This window comes from Quercus lobata, chromosome 8 (genome assembly GCF_001633185.2).
Source record: "Quercus lobata isolate SW786 chromosome 8, ValleyOak3.0 Primary Assembly, whole genome shotgun sequence".
NCBI lineage: Eukaryota > Viridiplantae > Streptophyta > Magnoliopsida > Fagales > Fagaceae > Quercus > Quercus lobata.
In genome coordinates this window covers 45,942,791-45,964,029 of record NC_044911.1, presented here as the reverse complement: position 1 = coordinate 45,964,029, position 21,239 = coordinate 45,942,791, and the positions used below count along the sequence as shown (strand labels likewise).

The following is a 21,239-nucleotide window of genomic DNA, read 5'->3' as shown; positions in this document are numbered from 1 at the left end:
TTGAATTGTGTTTATACTTAAATTTAATTTGTGTTTTAGTTTGATAATAAAAGTAATTATTGTGAAATGAACATTACAATAAAGTTTAGTTAGAAATTTAGTTGTAATTATTTACTACAACTTCTACTAAAATATATTAACATTATTATATATTTTGAAAATCTAACCGTTAGATTGTATGTTTTTTATATCCTTAATATGTATGTCAAATTTTGTGTCAATCAGATATTATTTACTATTCGATCCATTAACCTTTTTTTATGCATAATTTTAAACTATAAAACTTGAAATTTAAACATTTAAGTCATAACACAGCTATTGATTTTTTGAAAATTTTACAAGTATGAAAGATATAAGAATAAAATGCAATTTAATGGTGGATTTGTCAAAATTCACATCTAATAAAAAGATATATATTAGAGATTAAATTTATAAGGACGTGGTGTAAAACTTATGTTTTACCCCACCAATTTCAACATGCCACATCATCTTATCACATATTTAAGAATAAATACAATCATACTCAATCAATTCTAATACCCAACCACCGTGCACCCTTAGTGCGGTGGTCATTTCACAAGTATAAGTGCTTGTGGAGTGTGAGGGGGGGGGGACAAAGATCAAGGTTCAAGTCTCTAAGATGGAATTTCACACATATATACACTTAGATTATGTTAGAGTAGAAATTTTATCTTGTATCAAAAAAAAATTCTAATACCCATATATAAATCCAACCAAATTGGGAATTTATTGAATGTTATTAGATGTGATAGGATATATTGAATTTTAAGTAAAATGTTGACGTGGCAATCACTTATTCGATTGTGTAAAACATGAGTTTTACATCCCATCCTTATAGAATTTAATTTCTATATATTGAAGTTATAGCTATTGGTTACAAGTTAAAATCTTATCTTATGATTCTTATCTAGCTATCAAAAAAAGGATTAGACTATATAACTGCTCTATCATCAAGAATATTATATATATATATATATATATATATCTCTCGTAATCAATTACTTATTTCTGGTTTTGATAAACTATATAATCATGGAATAATAGTGACAAGTTGTGTACCTAATGAATAGCTTTTGTCATCAATTCCTTCTGGATGGTGCTGTTGTGAGTTATGTATTACACTATCACGGATGACATAATAAATTCATGATCAGAACATGGTTTGAGGGCGATGTTAATTTGTTTCTAGGAATTTATCAATGATGATCATTTCATGTAGGAAATGGGACTACAGAGAAAGTGGAATGCTGTACAAACTTACTATAGGTGGCACAAAACTTTCGTCCATTATGGCATGGATCATGCTTTTTTCTTTTTTTTTTGGTAATAATTTTCAATAAGATAAAGTAACTGTGAGTCATTTTCTTTATTTTGAAAGTGTTCTTTCACGTCATTCTGAATAAACTTTTCACAATTATGCACCTCTAATAATAATAAAAACACTTCTACATAGACAAGTATGCCATTAACTACTCTAATGAAGTCAGAGAGAATGCATCTCTTTTGGCGATTGAAAGTTATTCTAGTTGACAAGGTGAAGGGTAATGGGTTTACTTCAAAAAGTTTTTTTTTTTTTTTTTTTTAAATGATTCATTAGTTATAATAGGATATAAAGAATTTGAATCTTGAACCTCTCCATTAAGAACATTGGTAGACTATTGGTGGCCAGGTGGGTATACTTCAAATGTTAAAACTAGAAGTATAGTTAACAAATCCGAACCTAATCTCAATATGGTGTAAATCTTTGGTTATTATTAAGTCATTGATTATACTATAAGAGCCTTATAACTCAGTAATATTAACTGGTTTGCTTTATGAGTAGAACCAGGATTCAAATATCCCTCTAGACCCTCCCTTATAAAGGTTATTTATAAAGTTGATGTAGATACAAATAAAAAGAACTTATATAAGGAATAATTTTTAAAAATTAAAATTTCTGAAACGGAACAATTTAAACCATTTAAAATTGTTATGACTTCCTTACAAAATGGTTTATATAATGAAAGAGATGCCATCCTACAAAGAATTGCAAATAAATCATGTGGATCTTGTAGTTATACGATTGATACTCCAGGAATACAATAAATACGTACCTCCTTCTTAAATAAATAGTAGGTCTTATCATAAATTTAATTAGTAGAATTCGCTATTATGTGAAAAGAGTGAGTACGTATTTAATTTACTCCCAAGGTACTTTATAATTTTTCATGGATCTTGTATCTCTTGATTATTTCCTTAATACATTTTATAAAAGGACCGAAATATCAATATAACAACAATACAATTTTAGTCCCAAAATTTTAAGATCGGTTAAGGATACAAAATAATCTAATATGACTAATATAACAACAATACAATTTTAGTCCCAAAATTTTAAGATCGGTTAAGGATACAAAATAATCTAATATGACTCGAGCATGTGTTCTTCCTCTAACGCTTTATCATATCATGTATCACCTTTTTAGTTAACTTGTCATTTTTGTAAAATTTAGGTATTCCTCACGGGCAGAGCCAGGGGAGTCAAAGGGCGGAAATTTTCCATTGGCTTGCCAAAATATTAATAGTTTTACTTTACAACCTCCCCTGTGCAATTACAATTTGATTTTTTTTTTTCCTCATATTTTTGGTGAATTTATCATATTTATTTACGACACTATTATCCCTCTCTTAAATGTCAAAACCCATTCGAATGACAAAAGAAAATCTTTTTTTTAAGGTTCAAAACTTATAAAAGGAAAGTGAGGGTGGGAAAAAGAAAAGGGAAATAATGAAGTTAGAGTTTTAACAAAAGGAAAAAAAAAAATTTGTTTTTATCTTTCAAAAGTGATTAAAAAAAGAAGGTAATAGGACTCCAAATTCTTTATTTAATAATAATTTATTATTTTTCGTAAGAATTTGTATAATAAGATTGATTTCAATTAGCTCAATTAGTAAAATCTTTTATAGTTAAATAAAAAAACTGAGGTTTAAACTTTGCCTACACCAAAACCAATTGTTATCTTAACTAATAATAAAGAGTAATTATCATAGAATAGATGCCATAATTTAAAATTCTATCATATTTATCAAATAAGAATTGTGTAATAAGAAATAAAAATTTTGGATAATTACGTAATAACATAAATTGTATTTAGTATCTATCGAACTATTAAAAACACTTTCATTCAAAAGTAAAATTTCAACTTTGAAAAAAAAAAAAAAAAGATAAAAACTTATTCATGCTAAAAAAAAAAAAAAAACCTATACATATAAACAAAATATAGTGAATATACTCATCTTGTGTATTTTTTACATTAAAATATTACTTAATAAATACGTGAATAATATATATATATATATATATATATATAATGGGTTGGGTTCAAATTACATTTGGTATAATTCTAAATAATGTTACACCACCGAATAACTTGTTATAGAATTCATATTTTGAAAATCTCACCACTGAATTACATGTACTATATATTCTTAACATTCATGCCAATTTTCATGTCAATTGGATATTATTTATCATTTGATCCATAAACCCATCTTTTATGCATTATTTGAAATTACAAAAACTTAAATTTAAACAATTGATTAATGACATGGTTATTAATCTTTGATTACCTTGAAATTTTGCAAGCATGGAGAATATACAAAGATAATGTAATCTAACAATAAATTTGTCGAAATTCGCATTTGATTAAAGCATGGAGAATATACAAAGATAATGTGATCTAACAATAAATTTGTCGAAATTCACATCCGATTAAAAAAGATTGAGTAGTGTAATATTGCTTAAATTTAAACCAGATGTAACTCTCTCTCTCTCTCTCTCTCTCTCTCTCTCTCTCTCTCTCTCTCTCTCTCTCTCTCTCTCTCTCTCTATATATATATATATATATATATATTTGAGTGCATTTGCTTATATGCGTATAATATAAATTTTATATCCCCTAAATTGAAATCCTAACTTTGCCACTAATTCTTCTACTTATTTTTGTTCACTTAATTTGAATCAAATCACACTTTCTTATTAGTGCCTTAATCATTTTTTGAACCCAACCTCTATATATATATGAGTGCATTTGCATATATGGTATATAAATTTTTTCTCCCCTAAATTGAAATCATGACTTCGCCACTGATTCTTCTACCTATTTTCGTTCACTCAATTTGAATCAAATCACACTTTCTTATTAGTGTATTAATCATTTTTCTTTACACATGACTAAATCATCTCAAGTGACCTTTTTTTTTTTTAATTTTTTTTTTACATTAGTAAAATTCACTACTTCCATTTTTAAGTTCTTCAATTCGTATTCTATCTTACTTATATTTTCACTCATCAACTTTGATATTCTAATTTCAGCTTTACATATTTCTTGATCGTGTTACTTCTTAATAGCCTAGCATTTACTACAGTAGATCATCAAAATGTCAATCTTATCACACAAATAGATTTCAAAAATGGATTTGTAATTTTCAACACCTGAAACCCCCCCCCCCCCCAAACAATTCTTCCAAACCCCAGATTATGCTAACAATGATTGAATAATTAAAATAAAGACTCATACCGATCTAGGCAGAGGATGATCGATTTAACGATGTTAAATGTGGGTAGCCTACCTCCATAGTCCATATAGGGGTATAAGGCTATGACTATGAGCTCCTTTTGCTCCAATGGAGTCCCCGAACTCAGACTAGCTCCAACTTTGGGATTAATATGTGAGACCCAGCACAAAATTTTAGCCTACATAACAAAAGTTGGGTTCAGGTTTTGAAAAATGTTGCATTAGCATGTGGACTTTTTTATCTTATGCCTGACCATATGCCATTTTGGGATTTTTTTTTATAAAAAAAACTAGTTATGATTCGTGACTGTTAGAGATTTCAAGGCCTAGTATTAATTAAAACATAAGTCTATTATAAAACTCTAATTAGGTTTATTGTATATAATTATACTTTTTCTCAAAAAAAAAAAAAAAAAAAAAAAGAGTATATATAATTATACTTAAGAGTGCAAGCAAAGTAATCATAATCTTACTCGACATATAAGTAAAATAATCCAAATCGTGTTTGTAGTGCAAGTGTTGCAACCCTAGGCTAGTTTATAGTTAGTCTAAGATTTAGCTCACGATAAATACCATCCAGTGATTTCATTGTAAAATATAGAGCTTAATAAAAAAATTTTTAAATGTAACCATCAAGGGTTTTTCATTGTGAATATAAGTTTCTAATATCCAACCAGGTAAATTCTTTCTTTTTCTTTCTCTCTCACTATTTGCTTTATTTTCTTATTCATATTTCTTTCTCTCTCACTATTTGCTTTATTTTCTTATTCATATTGTCTCATATACTTTATTATGGTATAAAGCCTATGTCTTTCCTTTTGTAACATGTTATCAAACTTATGTTTTATCTTTTCTAATATGGTATCAAATTAAGTTAAGCTTGTCTATTCTCCATTGATCAAAGATATTAAGTTAAGCTTGTCTATTCTCCATTAATCCATATCTTTGATCGCTAAGTCTAAGCTCCTCCTCTAACCACTGCTACTAATCACTTTGAGGCTCATCTTAATAGATTTCTTATCATGAACAATGCCAACGTTCTCTTTCTCGCCATCGTTTTCAATCACTATGTATGTTGACTCATCTTAATTTATTCTTTGTCGTGAACAGAATCTTGATAACCTTATATATGTCTTTCTCATATATGATATTTTATGATATGACAATTTTGGTGATTTCAAGGAGTATATTCAATGGGCTCATGCATCTTTCTTCAACACCTAGTTTTTAGCTCTACTTCATATCACACGTCATCACATCCTCAATCATCTTGGCTAAGTATTATAGATCATACTAATCGGTACTATGACCACAACCCTGATTAGTAACTTTTATTAGCTTTCTTTTGGTCACGTGTCTCTATCATTTTCATGCATAGTTTTCCAAACTACGCCTCAAATCAACAGCCGCGATAAACGCGATATGCATTATGCTCAACACTCAAGTCTTGATCATTACGTGCATTCGGCATATTTATTCTAACTTATTATTTGTGTTTCATTTAATTTGGTCGTGATTTGGTCCACTCGATCCACATCCAATTCGATCAAGATTTCCTTCAATATTTCACATTCTTTCCAAGCTTAAGTTGACTTCAAATTTTCACCTTGAGTCTGAGGGGAAATATTAGAGATATTAAGACCAAATTTTATATAAAACTTTATGGCCAAACCATGCTCTCTCGATCGGTCTCTCAATTTTATTTTCTTCCTTATATTTTCCCTCATACTTTACCAAGATATCAAAACCATGTCTCCCACTTTTTGAGAGTTATATATTATCTCTTCTTAGTTTTCTAATAACAATGATTTTGGACTAAAAATAGAAAAAGAAAAGGAAAAATATATGTATAACAATTAGGAGATGAAATATTATACAATCTGACAATGGGTTTCTTTCATGTTACGAGAACATTTCATTGCGAAAGCCCAGCTAGGGTAAAATGCAGCTGGGCTTGATTCTATTATCTGGCTTGGAATTAAAATTAAATGGGCTTTTTTTGCTCTTTTGGTGCTGGACTTGGATTTCATTTCAAATAAAATAAATAAAGCATTTGATTAGGGAAGAAAAAAGGAGTTAGAAGGGCCCAATCACATCTCCTTCTGGGCTAAAGAGCCATCTTGGAAGGAGCCCAACAGCATTACAAAATGTTTTACGTGTCGTCGTATTCTGAATCTCTGATGAATGCTTACGGTTTTTCTTTTTTCTTTTTTTTTTTTAAGTAATGTTCCAAAGTCCAAACTTGCGTAAATAAATTATTTTATAACATTTTTACAAACTATTGATTTGACAAATTTTTACTAGATTTTGTCTAGGCCTATCACTGATATAAAATTTTTCATTACCAATAATTAACTACTTACAACATCAACAATTTGTACAAAAAAATTGTAAAAATAGTACGTGCTTTTAGCAATTAGCATTTGAGTAATGCTAGAGTCACAAACTATTTTATAACATTTTTACAAACTATTGATATGACCAACTTCTTGTTGGAATTCATCTAGACTCACTATTAACATCACTTTTTATTTATCAATAACTACTCACCACATCAGCAGTTCGTAAATTTTTTTGCAAAAAAGTTTGTGTCTCTAGCATTGCTCTTAACATTTTACTTATTCCTTTTTCTTTTTCTTTTCTTTTCATTGCTTTCTTTCTTTCTTTTTTCTTTTTTTTCTTTTTTATTTTCATTTGATGCCACATTATCACGTTTACGAATATAAGTTTAGAAGTGGAATTGTGAACTTACCCATAGATAAAAGGGGAGAAGTTTTTTTTTTTTTTTTTTTTCCCAATAAATAAATATAGGATATTTTATAGAAAATCCATATAGAATTTAAACTCAATTATAAAATGTATGATAAAATAATTAAGCTTCACTAGAATTCATTTTAGTCCTCTAACTTTGTTTTTGTTCATTTTAGTCCTTTAAGTTTTAAGTTTATTCAATTAAGGCATTTCCTTCAACTTCCATTACTTTTTTTTATTAAAAAAAAAATCTAAAAAATGTTTTTCAATCATTAATTCGATTTTTTAATTTATAAATTTTGGAAAAAAAAAAATTTAAGTTTTGGACAATTAACCACAACATTTAACAAAAGTAGATGGAGATACTTTAATTGAATAAACTTGAAAATTAGAGAACTAAAATAAACGAAAGCAAAGTTAAATACTTAAATAAATTTTGATGAAACATAGAGAATGAATTTTGCATTTTAACCAAATAATTACATGAAAAAATGTGGAATTTCAAAAAGCTTATATAACAACATTAAAAATATTACTCAACAAAGAAGTCAAATGCTTTGATTTTATATATTCTAAGTTGTAACCCGTGCATATGCATAGAAACATTGAACAAATATTGAGTAATAATAAATTTAAATTTAAAAAAAAAATTAATTAAAAACCATTCAAAGGATCTAAACTTAGCTATATTAATGTTGTTCAGAACTTTGAACTTGAGTATAATCAAAATTCCATGACTTTTTAGTTAAATAATTGTAATAGATCCTAGAAGATAGGTTTACGCTAATGTCCATTATTATGGAACCCTATGTTATGTTATGTTATTTATTTTTAGAGCAAATTATAGTAAACCCACTTGTGGTTTAGCCCATTTTCACTTTACCTACCCGTGATTTAAAACTTAACACTTTGCCCGCCTGAGGTTACTTCCGTTTAGTCTCTATTACCACCTCTATTAAAAAAGAAGGGTAAATAAGTCTTTTTACTCCCATTTTATGTCTTTCTCCACCCAAAAAAAAAAAAAAACAAAACAAAACAAAACAAAACAAGATCAAAATGGGCTATTTTAAACTCAGGAATATGCATCTCTTAAAACATGGCTCAAATCAAAAAATTTTCAAACCCAGAACACAAGAAGACGACTATAACCACCTTCATCGTGAAAGCTAGCCTCCATGAAGAGCACCATAACCAGATTCCATCACTATTGATCTCTGGGACCACCATACCGATCCACCACCGATCTCCATGGTAGAAGCTTCTCTCTCTCTCTCTCTCTCTCTCTCAAACCCAAACATGAGCCATGGTCGAAAGTTTGTTTCTCCTTCGTGTGCTCATCGCCACCACCACCAATGGTAGTGGCTTCCCCTTCCTTCCAATCTCTCTCCTCTGAAACCTCAGGCTCTCTCTCTCACTCTCTTCTCATGTCGACCCACACCCATGGTAGAGCCTTCTTGCTTGCCTCTCTTTGTTCGACACCAGACCACTGAACCCATTACTCAAGCTTTTCTTCTCTCTCTCTAATCTAAACCTTATTTTTTGTGTTGTGATTCTGTCTCTCTCTTTGAGATCTTGTGTTGTGTTGTGTTTGTTGTAATATGTCATATGTGGACTCACTCCATAATCTGTGGGCATTTCATTGATTTGTACTTGTTTTAATTTCAAGTACAATTTGATTTGTAATTGTTTGGAATTTTATTTGTTACATTCATATACAATTATTTTTAATTTCAAACCCCAATTTTTTGATTTGTTTTATGTTTGTTTTCATCTAAAAAATGTGTTTTTCAAAAAATGATAACAAAGGTAGGTAATAGAGACTAAGCGGAAGTAACCTCAGGTGGGCAAAGTATTAAGTTTTAAACTACGGATAAGCAAAGTTAAAATGAGCCAAACCATAGATGGGTTTACTATAATTTACCTTAATTTTTATTGATAGATAAACACACAAAAGGAAGAAGCCAAACCCTTATGATGTTGATCAAAAATAAAACTGAGAACTCTTCCGATTGAGATTGTTCTATTAGTTGCTACTTGCTTGCTACAATAAACAGTACCAAAGCCATTAATAAATAATGGATAAAATTACGTGCGAAAGCAAAAAAAAAGGTCAAAAACTATGTTTTTACAACTATATTCTATTTCTAAGCAAATATTTTAATTTTATACATATATCAAAGCACAGAGGGTACAAACAAATGTGAAATTCTAGTGGTATACAATCTAAAATCTATATGAGTGAACTGAGTGTAGATACCTCTAAATTTTCATTTTCCTTATATCATCATATTTCATATTTTTCCTACTTAACTTTTTGATAAAACACTGTCTAGTTTCGATGGTGACATTATCGACAATTCTTATCCCCATTCTAGTTCCGATGAAGTAAATCTCATATAGAAAAAGAGTATAGTGTGAACCAATTTAGTAAAAAAAATCAAAAGAGAGAGAGAGAGTAAAATGCCACTTGCACTTTAAAATATTTTTTTTTAAAAAGAGCTAACATATTCAAACCATTTTATACTCCGTGCAATGCACAGGAAAACCACTTAAAAGATTTTTTAAAAATTGTGCTAATATTTTCCAAAAAAAAAAAAATTCACTCTATCTCTCACTTAGTAATGGTCCTATCCCTTAATGTTTAAATGTTGTAAAATTTATAATTTTCTCCATTGTTTGATTTGTCTTTGCAACTGCATATTAGTACGAAACATATAATTCATAAAATAAAAAATAAAAAAAATAAAATTCCATTATAAGAAGACTACTATTCCTATTTTGAGGAAATAAGAATACTATTCTAATGTTGCAATTTGGATTTTAATGATGAAACTTCTAATATACTAAAAATACCAACTATGTTAATGGCCTAGTATGCCTAAATGCATATGAAAAAAAAATGTGGAAACTAAACCAAGAGGAAAAAAGTTGACTTAAAGTAATGCATAAATAAACACATGCATGTTGTACATTGCAAGGAGTCAATTTTGTATTAGAGACCATTTCGGTTTAGTTAAGGAAACAATATATTTCGATACCGATCAATACCAGTGTAAAATTTTGAAATTATCATTATATATATATATATATATATATATATATTATACTATATTGTAGGGAGGTTGGGCCCAAGAATTCATTATCTGTTTATGTATTGGGCCCGTGGCCCAAGCCGAGGACGAGAGGATGTCCAAGAAGGATAAATCTTTGTTAGAAGAGACTGTGTTAGTAAATAAAGGAGTTAGTTTTGGTCATAATGGCTTAAGAGGGTGGGCCAAGGATAAATGCATCCTTGGCTAGCCAAAGCCGAGGTCCAAATAGGTGGATTGTCGTCCGGGAGATGTTCCAGGAAGTTATGCTGGCACAAATCAGCATTGTAGAAACAAAGTACAGATAGGAGTCCTAAAATATCTAAGGAGAAAGCTGCTGTCATCACATTAATTACTCTGCAGCTAACTCTCTGGCCGCATTAATGTGGAAGTGATACTTAAACAGTAGATGTCAGCCTTATAGCTACTACAGAAGACTTATGGAAGGTGCTGATAGGACAGGTATCAACGCTAGCCACCTGGCATACATGTGCAGGACAAAGATGAAAGGAGAAGAGAGTATAAAAGAAAGAGAAGGCAATGGGAGAGAGAGGGATAGAGAAATTTAGAGAGAAACACTGTAGCAATCAAGAACTAAACTTGTAATCAAACTTAAAAACAATATATAAGAACGAATATCCTCGGACTTTGTCGAGGACGATTATCTTCATCATAAACCTATCTATTTTCATTCCCTTCTCATTTGAATCTGTTTTGGTGTTGGTTTGATTCATTAAAGACCAGTTTTCCAACTCACTCTCTATAAATTCATTATTCTGGACTTTTTGGGCCTAAGTCCATCCACCTCGTTGGACTAGGAACTCAAATCTGGTCCTTACATATACTATACTAAACTAAATATTCTACAAAATGCTAAAAATACTACAAATTTTATAACATAACATTCTGTAAATTGATGTGATAATAATTATGATTGGTAAATAGTAATAACATAATAAATAATAAACAAATATAAAGAAAAAAAATTTATGACTGACAACATTAATTTCTTGAGGCTATATAGTAAAATTGTTTGTAGTAGGATCATTTATATCTTTTTACTCTGAATAAATATCCTACTAAGGGTTTTTTTTTTTTTTTACCTTATTTTATTCTCATTCACTTTTCTCCTCTACCTTTTAGAGTTTTTTATTTTTATTGATTTTCCTTCTTTTAAACTCCTCCACATGTTTCTGTTAGTACAGTAATAAGAAGAAAAAAAAAACGAAAGCACTTGTTTTCATGTTTGTCTGATTGTTAAGGTGGTACTCTACAAAATTTGAATTAAGGTTCAACTGTGCCATCAAATCCATTGGGCATGTCAAATAGCTGTACGCACACAGCATACTTAACAAAAAGACACCAAATAAAGTTAAAAACAATGGAAACACGATACACAGTACACACAAAAGAAACAGAGGGGTTTGGTCTAGTTTTCGCGAGAAGAAGAAGAAAAAGATAAAGAGAAACGGTCTAAGAAATAGAAGAAACAAAGAAATAGAAGACGGAGGAGAGCGCAAAACTAAAGGTGGAGTTTTCGATGTTGATTGGATAGAGAGGCTGAGATGGAAATTTCTATAACTCTCCTTCTATCAAGTAGTTTAAAAGTTGTAACTTCGTAATATTTATTAATCAAAAGGGTTTGACCATTTAAGAGTTACCCAAAAGATGTTACATCTATCATGTAACTTTCACAAATGAGAAACTTAAGATAAGAAATAAGAAATTAAGACATCAGTTTCATCTTCACTCAAATGTGGGCTACATAAAATAATCTTTAAGAAGATATGATCCTACAGAAATTCCTCCCATGACTAATGCTTAATAAGTACTCTGCAAGGAGCAGTTGGTTTGCAATTTGAGGGGATCTTTGGTTTGCTATATAAATTACTCTTGCAATCTGAGATGACTTTGTTTCATTTACTGTTTCACTTATAGCTCCCAATTATCAAATTAAAAGGATTGTCAAGGAGTAAAGGAGAGTGAAATTACAGACGCACACATCTTATTCCTTCCCCACCATTCCCAACTATAATACCCTATATTCATAAGCATTAGTTAGCAGGAAGTGAAACAACGAAACTTTCGTGCTGTAAATTGCATTCCATGGATATGGAATCCTTTTTTTTCACCTTATATACAAAATGAATTGAATTATTTCAAAATGTCAAGTATTCACATAGATAAGTCCTACAAAAAAGTAACTATGAAAGATTTTGAAATAGGGAGAGATGGATCGTGGATATCTAAAGAGTGTGAAGAATCAATTTTATAAAAGCATTACTTTCTCCAAAAAAAAAAAAAAATTATAAAAGCATTAGTATCTGCAGGATAATATCACTTTTAGAGTGTAATTTATTGGTTATTGTTTAGCAGACAAATGGGACTTCCAGAATATGGGTTTTCCAAGGACAATATTTAAGACCTTGGTAGGTAACATCAGTATCTCTTAGAGGCCTTTTATCGGGCACCTAGATGACCAAGAAATAGACCATGGTTCATCTACACGTTATATAAAAGAAGGGAGTAGAATTTTCACATCAAAGTAAAATTTACGGGAGAAAAAACATCTTTACTCAGGTAGAAGTAGATAAACCCAGACAAATATAAAAGAATGAAAAATCTATCCAACACTCAACCAAATCAATGAGAGCAAAGGAGAAAAAGTATCGAGAACAACTACTAAAATAAAAGCATAAAAAAGGAAGAAGAAGAAAGAGATGGGACTACATTAGAAAGAGAGTTTTTGATCGGGGGTTTTGTTTTGGGGGATTTGGGCTGAGTTTGCGTTTGATCAGGTTTTGTTTTTAGGGAGAAGGAGAGTTTTTTTTTTTTTTAATTCTTATTAGAATTTTTGTTTTTGTTTTTTATTTAAATAATGCTGATTTATAAAAGTGTGGGAACTCTAAAAAAAGTCAAAGGCTAAATCAAAGGTTTTGGTTATAGATATATATATATATATATATGTATGTATTTTAGTTTCCCAGCTATGAAATCATATCATATCATATTATATCATATTATATATAATAAAAATTGGGTTTAGACACCGTGGTTGCGCCATGTGTCTTCACCAAATTGTAGAAATTTTAATAGATTTTTGAAAAATAAATATTGTGGGCCCGAGAGGTCTGCAACCCAGCCCAAACTCTACCTGGGCCTAGAACCCGTGCCGAAGGGGTATCCTGCCGAGGACGAATGGTCAATGGCCGATGTGGCGAAGGGAATGGCTGAGGACTTACCCCGTCCTCGGTATTCCGGAGCTGTAATAGAAGGACCCACACTGTGGTGTAGGCAACCCCCAAACAACCCCCCTCCAGGGGATGTGAACGAAATGGGGCCCATAGGGAAGCAGGGTGTGAAAGTTGGACTAAAGAAAACGCGTCCTTTCTTCAGTAAATGCACCTGCCAATACCCAGAGATGGTTGAAAAGAAAAGACGTTTGGACAGTGTGAACCTTGATCCATGCAACTAATAGAAAGTTAGATGGGATGGCTGACGGGACGGACACAGAGATAAGCTCCCGCCTGACCTACAAGTGGAGGGTCAGGATCAACCAGGCCGGATTATATAATAAAAAGGAAGGTGCGCCAAAAAAGGGGGCGGGGAAAAACGGCCAAGAAACGAGAGCCTCCCATCCCACCTCCATGAGAAGTACTCTAGGGGTGACGATCATTTAACCTTGTATGAACCCCCTGAAAAACCCACCGCCTATCGATCAAGGCCTAGCCTTTCAAACCCACGCTCTACAAATGATATTGTTAGGGCCGTTTTACGTGCGAACCCGACACTGTTACGGTCCGCCACGAATCGTGACCCTACAATTGGCGCCGTCTGTGGGAAAGGCTTGCGTGTTGGCGCAGGTGGTAGGTTGAAACACTTCCTCTGTTATTTCTAACCGTTGGTTATAGAGTTCAAGTATAAAATCTCACTAGGGGCTACGTTTCTTGACGAGGGGCTTAGCTGAAGAGCTAACTCCCCTAAAAGCTAAAGCTCCTCGTACAGAACAAACTAGGCGCTTGGTAACGTTAACCGTATAGATAAACTCAAGGGGCTTGGCTGAAGAGCTAGCTCCCCTAGAGCTAAAGGCAAGCCAAGGCCCCATACAAAGAGAAAACTAGGTTTTGGACAGAACCAAGGCATTGCATAGTCCTCGGACTCAAGCCTGTGGGAAAACCAACTACCTGGATGTGGAAAACTAGGTTTTGGACAGAACCAAGCATTGCATAGTCCTCGGACTCAAGCCTGTGGGAAAAACCTACCTGGATGTGGAAAACTAGGTTTTGGACAGAACCAAGGCATTGCATAGTCCTCGGACTCAAGCCTGTGGGAAAACCAACTACCTGGATGTGGAAAACTAGGTTTTGGACAGAACCAAGGCATTGCATAGTCCTCGGACTCAAGCCTGTGGGAAAACCGACTACCTGGATGTGGAAAACTAAACACTAAACGAGATTTAGCTACTCTGCGTGATGGCGAAAATGGTGCTTATATCTTCGCAAAAACAAAGGTTAGAAATGAATCTAAGGCCTCTGTGGGCACAAGTAAATGAGAGTTTGGGGAACATAGTGTTAAATGTCTTGCATGCATAGTTATTTGTACATATTAAAATGAGTCAGCGCAGAGTTTATAAGCAAATAATGCGCATTAACAAGGGCGGATAACAAATATATACATGTTCAAATACTTGGAAACTATCGATAAATTAGGAAGTTTGCGAAAGGAAAAGAGACAAATTAATCGTTCAAATAGAAACAAATACAAAAGCCCAACCAAGGCTTCTACTTTTCTGCTTGTTTGTCGGTTGCATTTTTGGAGGTGGGATTAGGATCAGCTTCAATGCCTGGAATGACGGTTTCTTCTAAGGAAGACTGAACAGGGCCAACACTGGTACCCTGAGTGACCACAGCAAGGGGAATGGCCTGTGGCAACTGTGCAGGAGCGGCTAGTTCTTCTGTACTCGACACCTGAACGCCCACCTTGGGTTCAGTAATTTCTGTAGGTATCTCAGGATCCGCATGCTGCGATATTACCACCACATCTTGAAGTATTCCCTCTTTGGGCGCCTTGCTAGTAGAACCACTGGCTTGTAAGTTTCCCGACGGGGTGACCTCTTCCTCGGGTTGAGCATCCGTGGTCACAGAGCTAGTGGAAGTGGTGTCACGGATGGCCGCCGGGTAGAAAACGCTCTCTGCCTTCCACAAATCTGATGAAGCGTCCACTCCAGCTCGCTTCAATGCTTCTTCCCAGACCTGGGAGCAATAAAACCTGCATACTCCAGGAATCTGCGCCTTAAGGGTGGCTTGGGTTTCGGCTACTCCCATGTTATAACCATCATCCTCGGCCGTATTCTTGGCAGCCTCTGCCTCATTCCTGGCAAATTCGGCCTCCTGCTTTGCCCGTACGGCTTCATCCCGGGCATAGTCTGCCACTCCTTTTTCATGCAAGGCCACGGTCAGCTGCTTATTCAAATCCTCGATTAGGTCTTTGGCTATTCGCAGCTGGTCCTCGGCTTCAATTGCGCGCTTGGTTTGGTCCTTGGCCTGTTTCTGGGCACTATCAAGGCCCGCCGAGACGTTATCCCTCTCGCGAGTAGTCATTATTAAATCATCCTTGACTTTAGCGAGTTCCTTTTCAGAAGCTTCGAGTGTTTTTGAGGCTGTTATGCGCTTCTTACGTTCGTTCTCGGCTGCCTTACTCCTGTCATGCACCTCTTCCTCCATCCTATAGGTTGCCTGGAGAGCCTGTCAAGAAAGATGAACGCGTAGTGAGCGGTAAACCGGTAACAAGGGATGATAAGGTGTTAGGTGGCCAGAAATCTTACCATGCACAAGTATCTCTTGGTGCTGAGAAAAACCTCCTGCATCCTCATTCTCTTCAGCTCGTCCATATCATTAGGGAGTAATATGGTTCTCCCTAATGCGTCCGCCACGTATTCACCCTCGCCGTCTCCGAGGTCCCTCAGGGAGGCCGTTTCCAGTAATGGACCCCCGTGAAGCATTGGGGCAGGGAGCCAGGCGCTCGGTAGGGATTGGGAATCAATTCCTTTCCCCTTGCCTTGAGGGGTTTGAACTGCGGGTCCTTTGCCCTTGCTTTGGGGCCCGAGCTTCAGTTGTTTTGTACGCGGAGCCTCATCCTTCTCCTTTGAAGGTTGGGATTTTCCCTCATCCGCGGTGTCCTTGCCCTTGGGACTCCTCTTTCTCTTAGAATCAGCACCTTCAGGTCTGGGGGACCGAGCTGGTTGGGAGGGGGTGGGAGGTTCGGGGCGGTTGGATTGTGGCTGGGACTTGGTAGAGGATGACCGGGTTTGGATTGTAAGGGGTCGAGGCGGTGGAGGAGGAGCATCGGGTTGTGGTGCCTCCTGGGTATCCTTCCTTGGTTGGGCCTCGAGGAGTTGGAGAAGGGGGGTTAAAGGTATTCTCTTGACTCCCATCTCGGCTTGCGAAGAGGTGCCTATTAACGACAATTCAGCCTCGGACAAGGCTGGGTCACCTAGGTCACCAGGAGGGTCCTCTGATTGGTAGACTAAATCAAAAACCCTGAACCCCTCCTCCGTCAGATCGGGTTCACCTTCGTCCTCGGCTGCTTGATGAGATGAAGATGGACCCACCAGGGGGATGTTCTTGGGGACAGCTGGCTCCTGAGAGATTAAAAATCCCTTTTCTACTACGGTAATTTTTGGAAGCCAGGGACGGCGGGCACTGATCACGTGCTTTGCGTCCCCAAACGACTTCTGAACTGGAGGGTACCCTAGTATTTTGTGAGCTGCACGGACTTGGCCATCACTGTCATTCACAAAAACTGCCGATTGTAAAACGGTCTCCAAATCCGCCCGATTGACTAAATGAAAATGCCGTGTATAGGCACGTGCATCTACAAAAAAAACAACAAACATATATGCATGGTTAGTTATCAAAAGACATTAGATTAGAATGGATTAAAGGGTTATCCCTCTTCCATTCCTGAAACCCCACCTGGTTCTCCTTCTACTACGGGGCATGGGTCGCCATCATGCCACTCCCCAGAGACAATAAGGAAATCCTTGTTCAGTCCCTTGTTGGAATCAGGAAGGCACTGGATCAACCGAACCCTATCGTCCCTTGACCTCATGTAATAGGTTTTTCCTTTCAATTTCTGGAGGTTATAGCACCAATTTACATCATGGTGGGTCAGTCTTAAACCCATCTTCTCATTTAAAGCGTCCACGTAACCCAAAATCCTAAGAACGTTGCCGGCACACTGGGTAGGGGCTAAACGGAAATGCCTGAGGTAACCCCTTGTCACTGGCCCCATAGGGATTCTCATACCTCCCTCTACAAAGGCAAGGACGGGAATTACAACCGCGCCCGTTCCCCTCTTAATGTGCCATTCCCCCATCTTACAGTGCTCCAGACTTACATTGTGGGGAATATTATAATCAACGATGAACTTATTCATCGCCTCATCAGTGTCGACCAACTTCCTCAACCTCAATTTAGTTGCCTTTGTCATCTACTAGCACAAACCTAACCCGCGACGGAAAAGAAAGGGAGCCAGAGAGAAATAAACCCAGACAAAGAAAAAATGCGAGTTAATGAAGGTAGGAAACTTACATAAGGGGAGAGTTACGCTTCGGATGAGCTATATGTGCTTGAGATAAACTTGAAATTGGGTAGAAGTTCAGATGAACCCTGGATACACGCGCTAAAGCTCTTAAGTATATAACTGGAGAGACGAATCCATCTCCAGAATATCTTTTATACTTTCTAGGGTAAACTGCACGCCCATTTTCCCGCCTGAAGAGGCCAGGAAATCATCACCGTTCGATTTTCATCACACCGTTGAACGTGGGAAGCACCAAGCCGCCCGCATTTAATGAGGCCACGTTTCGCCTTCCGAACGGCTCTGGGGATGTGCCTAGGGCAGGTGAAAAACCTCGGGAATCGATATATGACGAGGATTGTTAGGCATTAGCTGATCCCTGGTGTCATCAAAACCCACCTATCCGTCCGAGGGAACGGATAGCAGGATTTTGAGGGGCTATTGTGGGCCCGAGAGGTCTGCAACCCAGCCCAAACTCTACCTAGGCCCAGAACCCGTGCCGAAGGGGTATCCTGCCGAGGACGAATGGTCAATGGCCGACGTGGCGAAGGGAATGGCTGAGGACTTACCCCGTCCTCGGTATTCCGGAGCTGTAATAGAAGGACCCACACTGCGGTGTAGGCAACCCCCAAACAGCCCCCCTCCAGGGGATGTGAACGAAATGGGGCCCATAGGGAAGCAGGGTGTGAAAGTTGGACTAAAGAAAACGCGTCCTTTCTTCAGTAAATGCACCTGCCAATACCCAGAGATGGTTGAAAATAAAAGACGTTTGGACAGTGTGAACCTTGATCCATGCAACTAATAGAAAGTTAGATGGGATGGCTGACGGGACGGACACAGAGATAAGCTCCCGCCTGACCTACAAGTGGAGGGTCAGGATCAACCAGGCCGGACTATATAATAAAAAGGAAGGTGCGCCAAAAAAGGGGGCGGGGAAAAACGGCCAAGAAACGAGAGCCTCCCATCCCACCTCCATGAGAAGTACTCTAGGGGTGACGATCATTTAACCTTATATGAACCCCCTGAAAAACCCACCGCCTATCGATCAAGGCCTAGCCTTTCAAACCCACGCTCTACAAATGATATTGTTAGGGCCGTTTTACGTGCGAACCCGACACTGTTACGGTCCGCCACGAATCGTGACCCTACAAATATAATTTTTTTTTTGTTCTTATCTTTTTTTCCTATAATTTCTAAGTTGATAAAAATTTTAATTTGAAATCACTTCTTTAGAAAAAGTTTGATAGACACAAAAACTTGATAATTTAATATCAACTTAACCTCTTCTCATCCATTAAGAAAAAAATATATATATTCTTAAGCTTCACACTTTCATAAATTTTTATAGATATATATATTTTTTGTTCTTATCTTCTTAAATTGCATGATTTTTTTTTTTAGAAGATAAGAACAAAAAAATATATTGAAGAAAAAATATATTAGTACATAATGACATATTTTGTCAAATTGATTATAGGAAACAACAAAAAGAGGGGCTAACAATGGAAATGAAGCAATTGAAGAAAAAATATGTGCCGAAGTAAAGAAAAGAAAGATTGTGAAGAAGTAAGTACAATTGCACAAATAAATATTATTTGGTTCTTTTTTAAAACTTCACACTATTTTTATTTTCCTTAAGAAGAAAATAACTTTTGTATTTTTTCTGTTTTGCAAAGAAATAAAAAAAGAGAAAGTAGAGGACCAAATAGAAGTGTTAGACGATTAGAGAACATATAAAATATTTAAATGAAAGTCTAATTTCATATTTAGAGTTTTAGATTGTTTTCATTTTAGAATGATTTGAGTTTTGAAAAATTTACTTTTAAGCTATTGTATATACGCTAATTCAGTTAATAGATTTTATTTCGGATAGGTTGACTTAGTTTATTGTACATGTGTTCAGTGTTGCACTCTTTTTTTAACAAATGTGTTAATGTGCTAATTTTCTTTCATAAAAAAATGTGCTAAAAAGAAGGAAGGATTTTGATGAATATTACACAAGACTTCTTGCTGAGATTTCTTAATTGGAAGCAAGGTTTCAAGAGGTGAAGGATCATGCAACTCTCTTATTTTTTAATTATACAAAATTCAATTATTTTTTAGATTTTTAAAAAATAGATATTGTAAGGACTCAATTTGTAACGACCCAAAATGATATTGGGTTCGCACGTAAAAAGGCCCAAACAACATCATTTGTAGAGCGTGGGTTTGAAAGGTTAGGCCTTGGTCACCGGACGGTGGTTAGTCGTGGTGTTCATACAGAATTAAATTGTGTTCGCTCGAGGACAACATCATTTGTAGAGCGTGGGTTTGAAAGGTTAGGCCTTGGTCACCGGACGGTGGTTAGTCGTGGTGTTCATACAGAATTAAATTGTGTTCGCTCGAGGAGTCTTTCTCCTTGAGGCGGTTTGGGAGGCTTTGGTTCTTGGCCTTTTTTCCCCGCCCCCCCCCCCCTCTTTTTTGGCGCATCAACCTTCACATTATATAACTCCTCTTGGTTGATCCTAGCCCTCCACTTGTTGATCAGGCAAGTGCCTACTTAAGTACCCGTCCTGTCAGCTGTCTCCCCTTGCTTTTTGTTAGTTGCGATGACCGAAACCACCCTGTTCAAACGTCTTTTCTCATTAATATAGCTAGGACGTTTGCAGGCGCATTTAATGCGGAGGGGACGTATTTACCTTGAACCAGTTCCACACCGTACCCCCACGTGGGTCCCATTCTACTCGCCTCTTCTTCAAGGGGCTTTTTGGGGGCAGCCTTCAACGAGATGTTGTTCTTCCTTTTGAAGTCTTGGAATGCCAAGGACAGGGTCATCCTCGGCTGTGCCCCCAGGCATTTCAGCCTTTCCCTATTTGTCCTCAACAAATACCTTCCTCGGCACGGGCCCTGGGCCCTAGTAGAGCGTGGGCCGGATCATAAGTTCTCTGACCCCACATAAATTATAAATAAAGTATGTTATATATACCATGTGTGTGAGAGAGAAAATTTATATTATTGGAATATTTAACTTTACTTGTCAATTATTTTTTTGACTCCACCCCTTGCTAAAGACATTTTTATTTAATTAGCTAGGAGCTTAGGACATTTTTTTTTCCTTAATATAGATAAATACTAGGGAAAGTGGAAGTAGGATTTTGAACTACATACTTTGGAGTACTACAAAATACAAATAATACCATTAGAACTTAGGGTTTATTTGGTTGAGTGGATTTTAGAAATGATAGAAAGGGAGAAAAAAAAA

At 35.4% G+C, this 21,239-nt stretch overlaps 1 protein-coding gene across 1 annotated transcript in view; it reads right to left on the bottom strand.

Annotated features, from left to right (window-relative positions):
- Positions 1-15,198: 15,198 nt before the first annotated feature.
- The window catches only part of LOC115956957, a 13,765-nt gene continuing 7,724 nt past the window's right edge, over positions 15,199-21,239 (bottom strand). The window contains exons 4-5 of the mRNA XM_031075218.1: positions 16,242-16,802; positions 15,199-15,648 (exon numbers count right to left, since the gene is read on the bottom strand). Coding sequence (XP_030931078.1) covers positions 15,199-15,648; positions 16,242-16,802 — 1,011 coding nt within the window. The remainder of the gene's footprint in view (positions 15,649-16,241; positions 16,803-21,239) is intronic.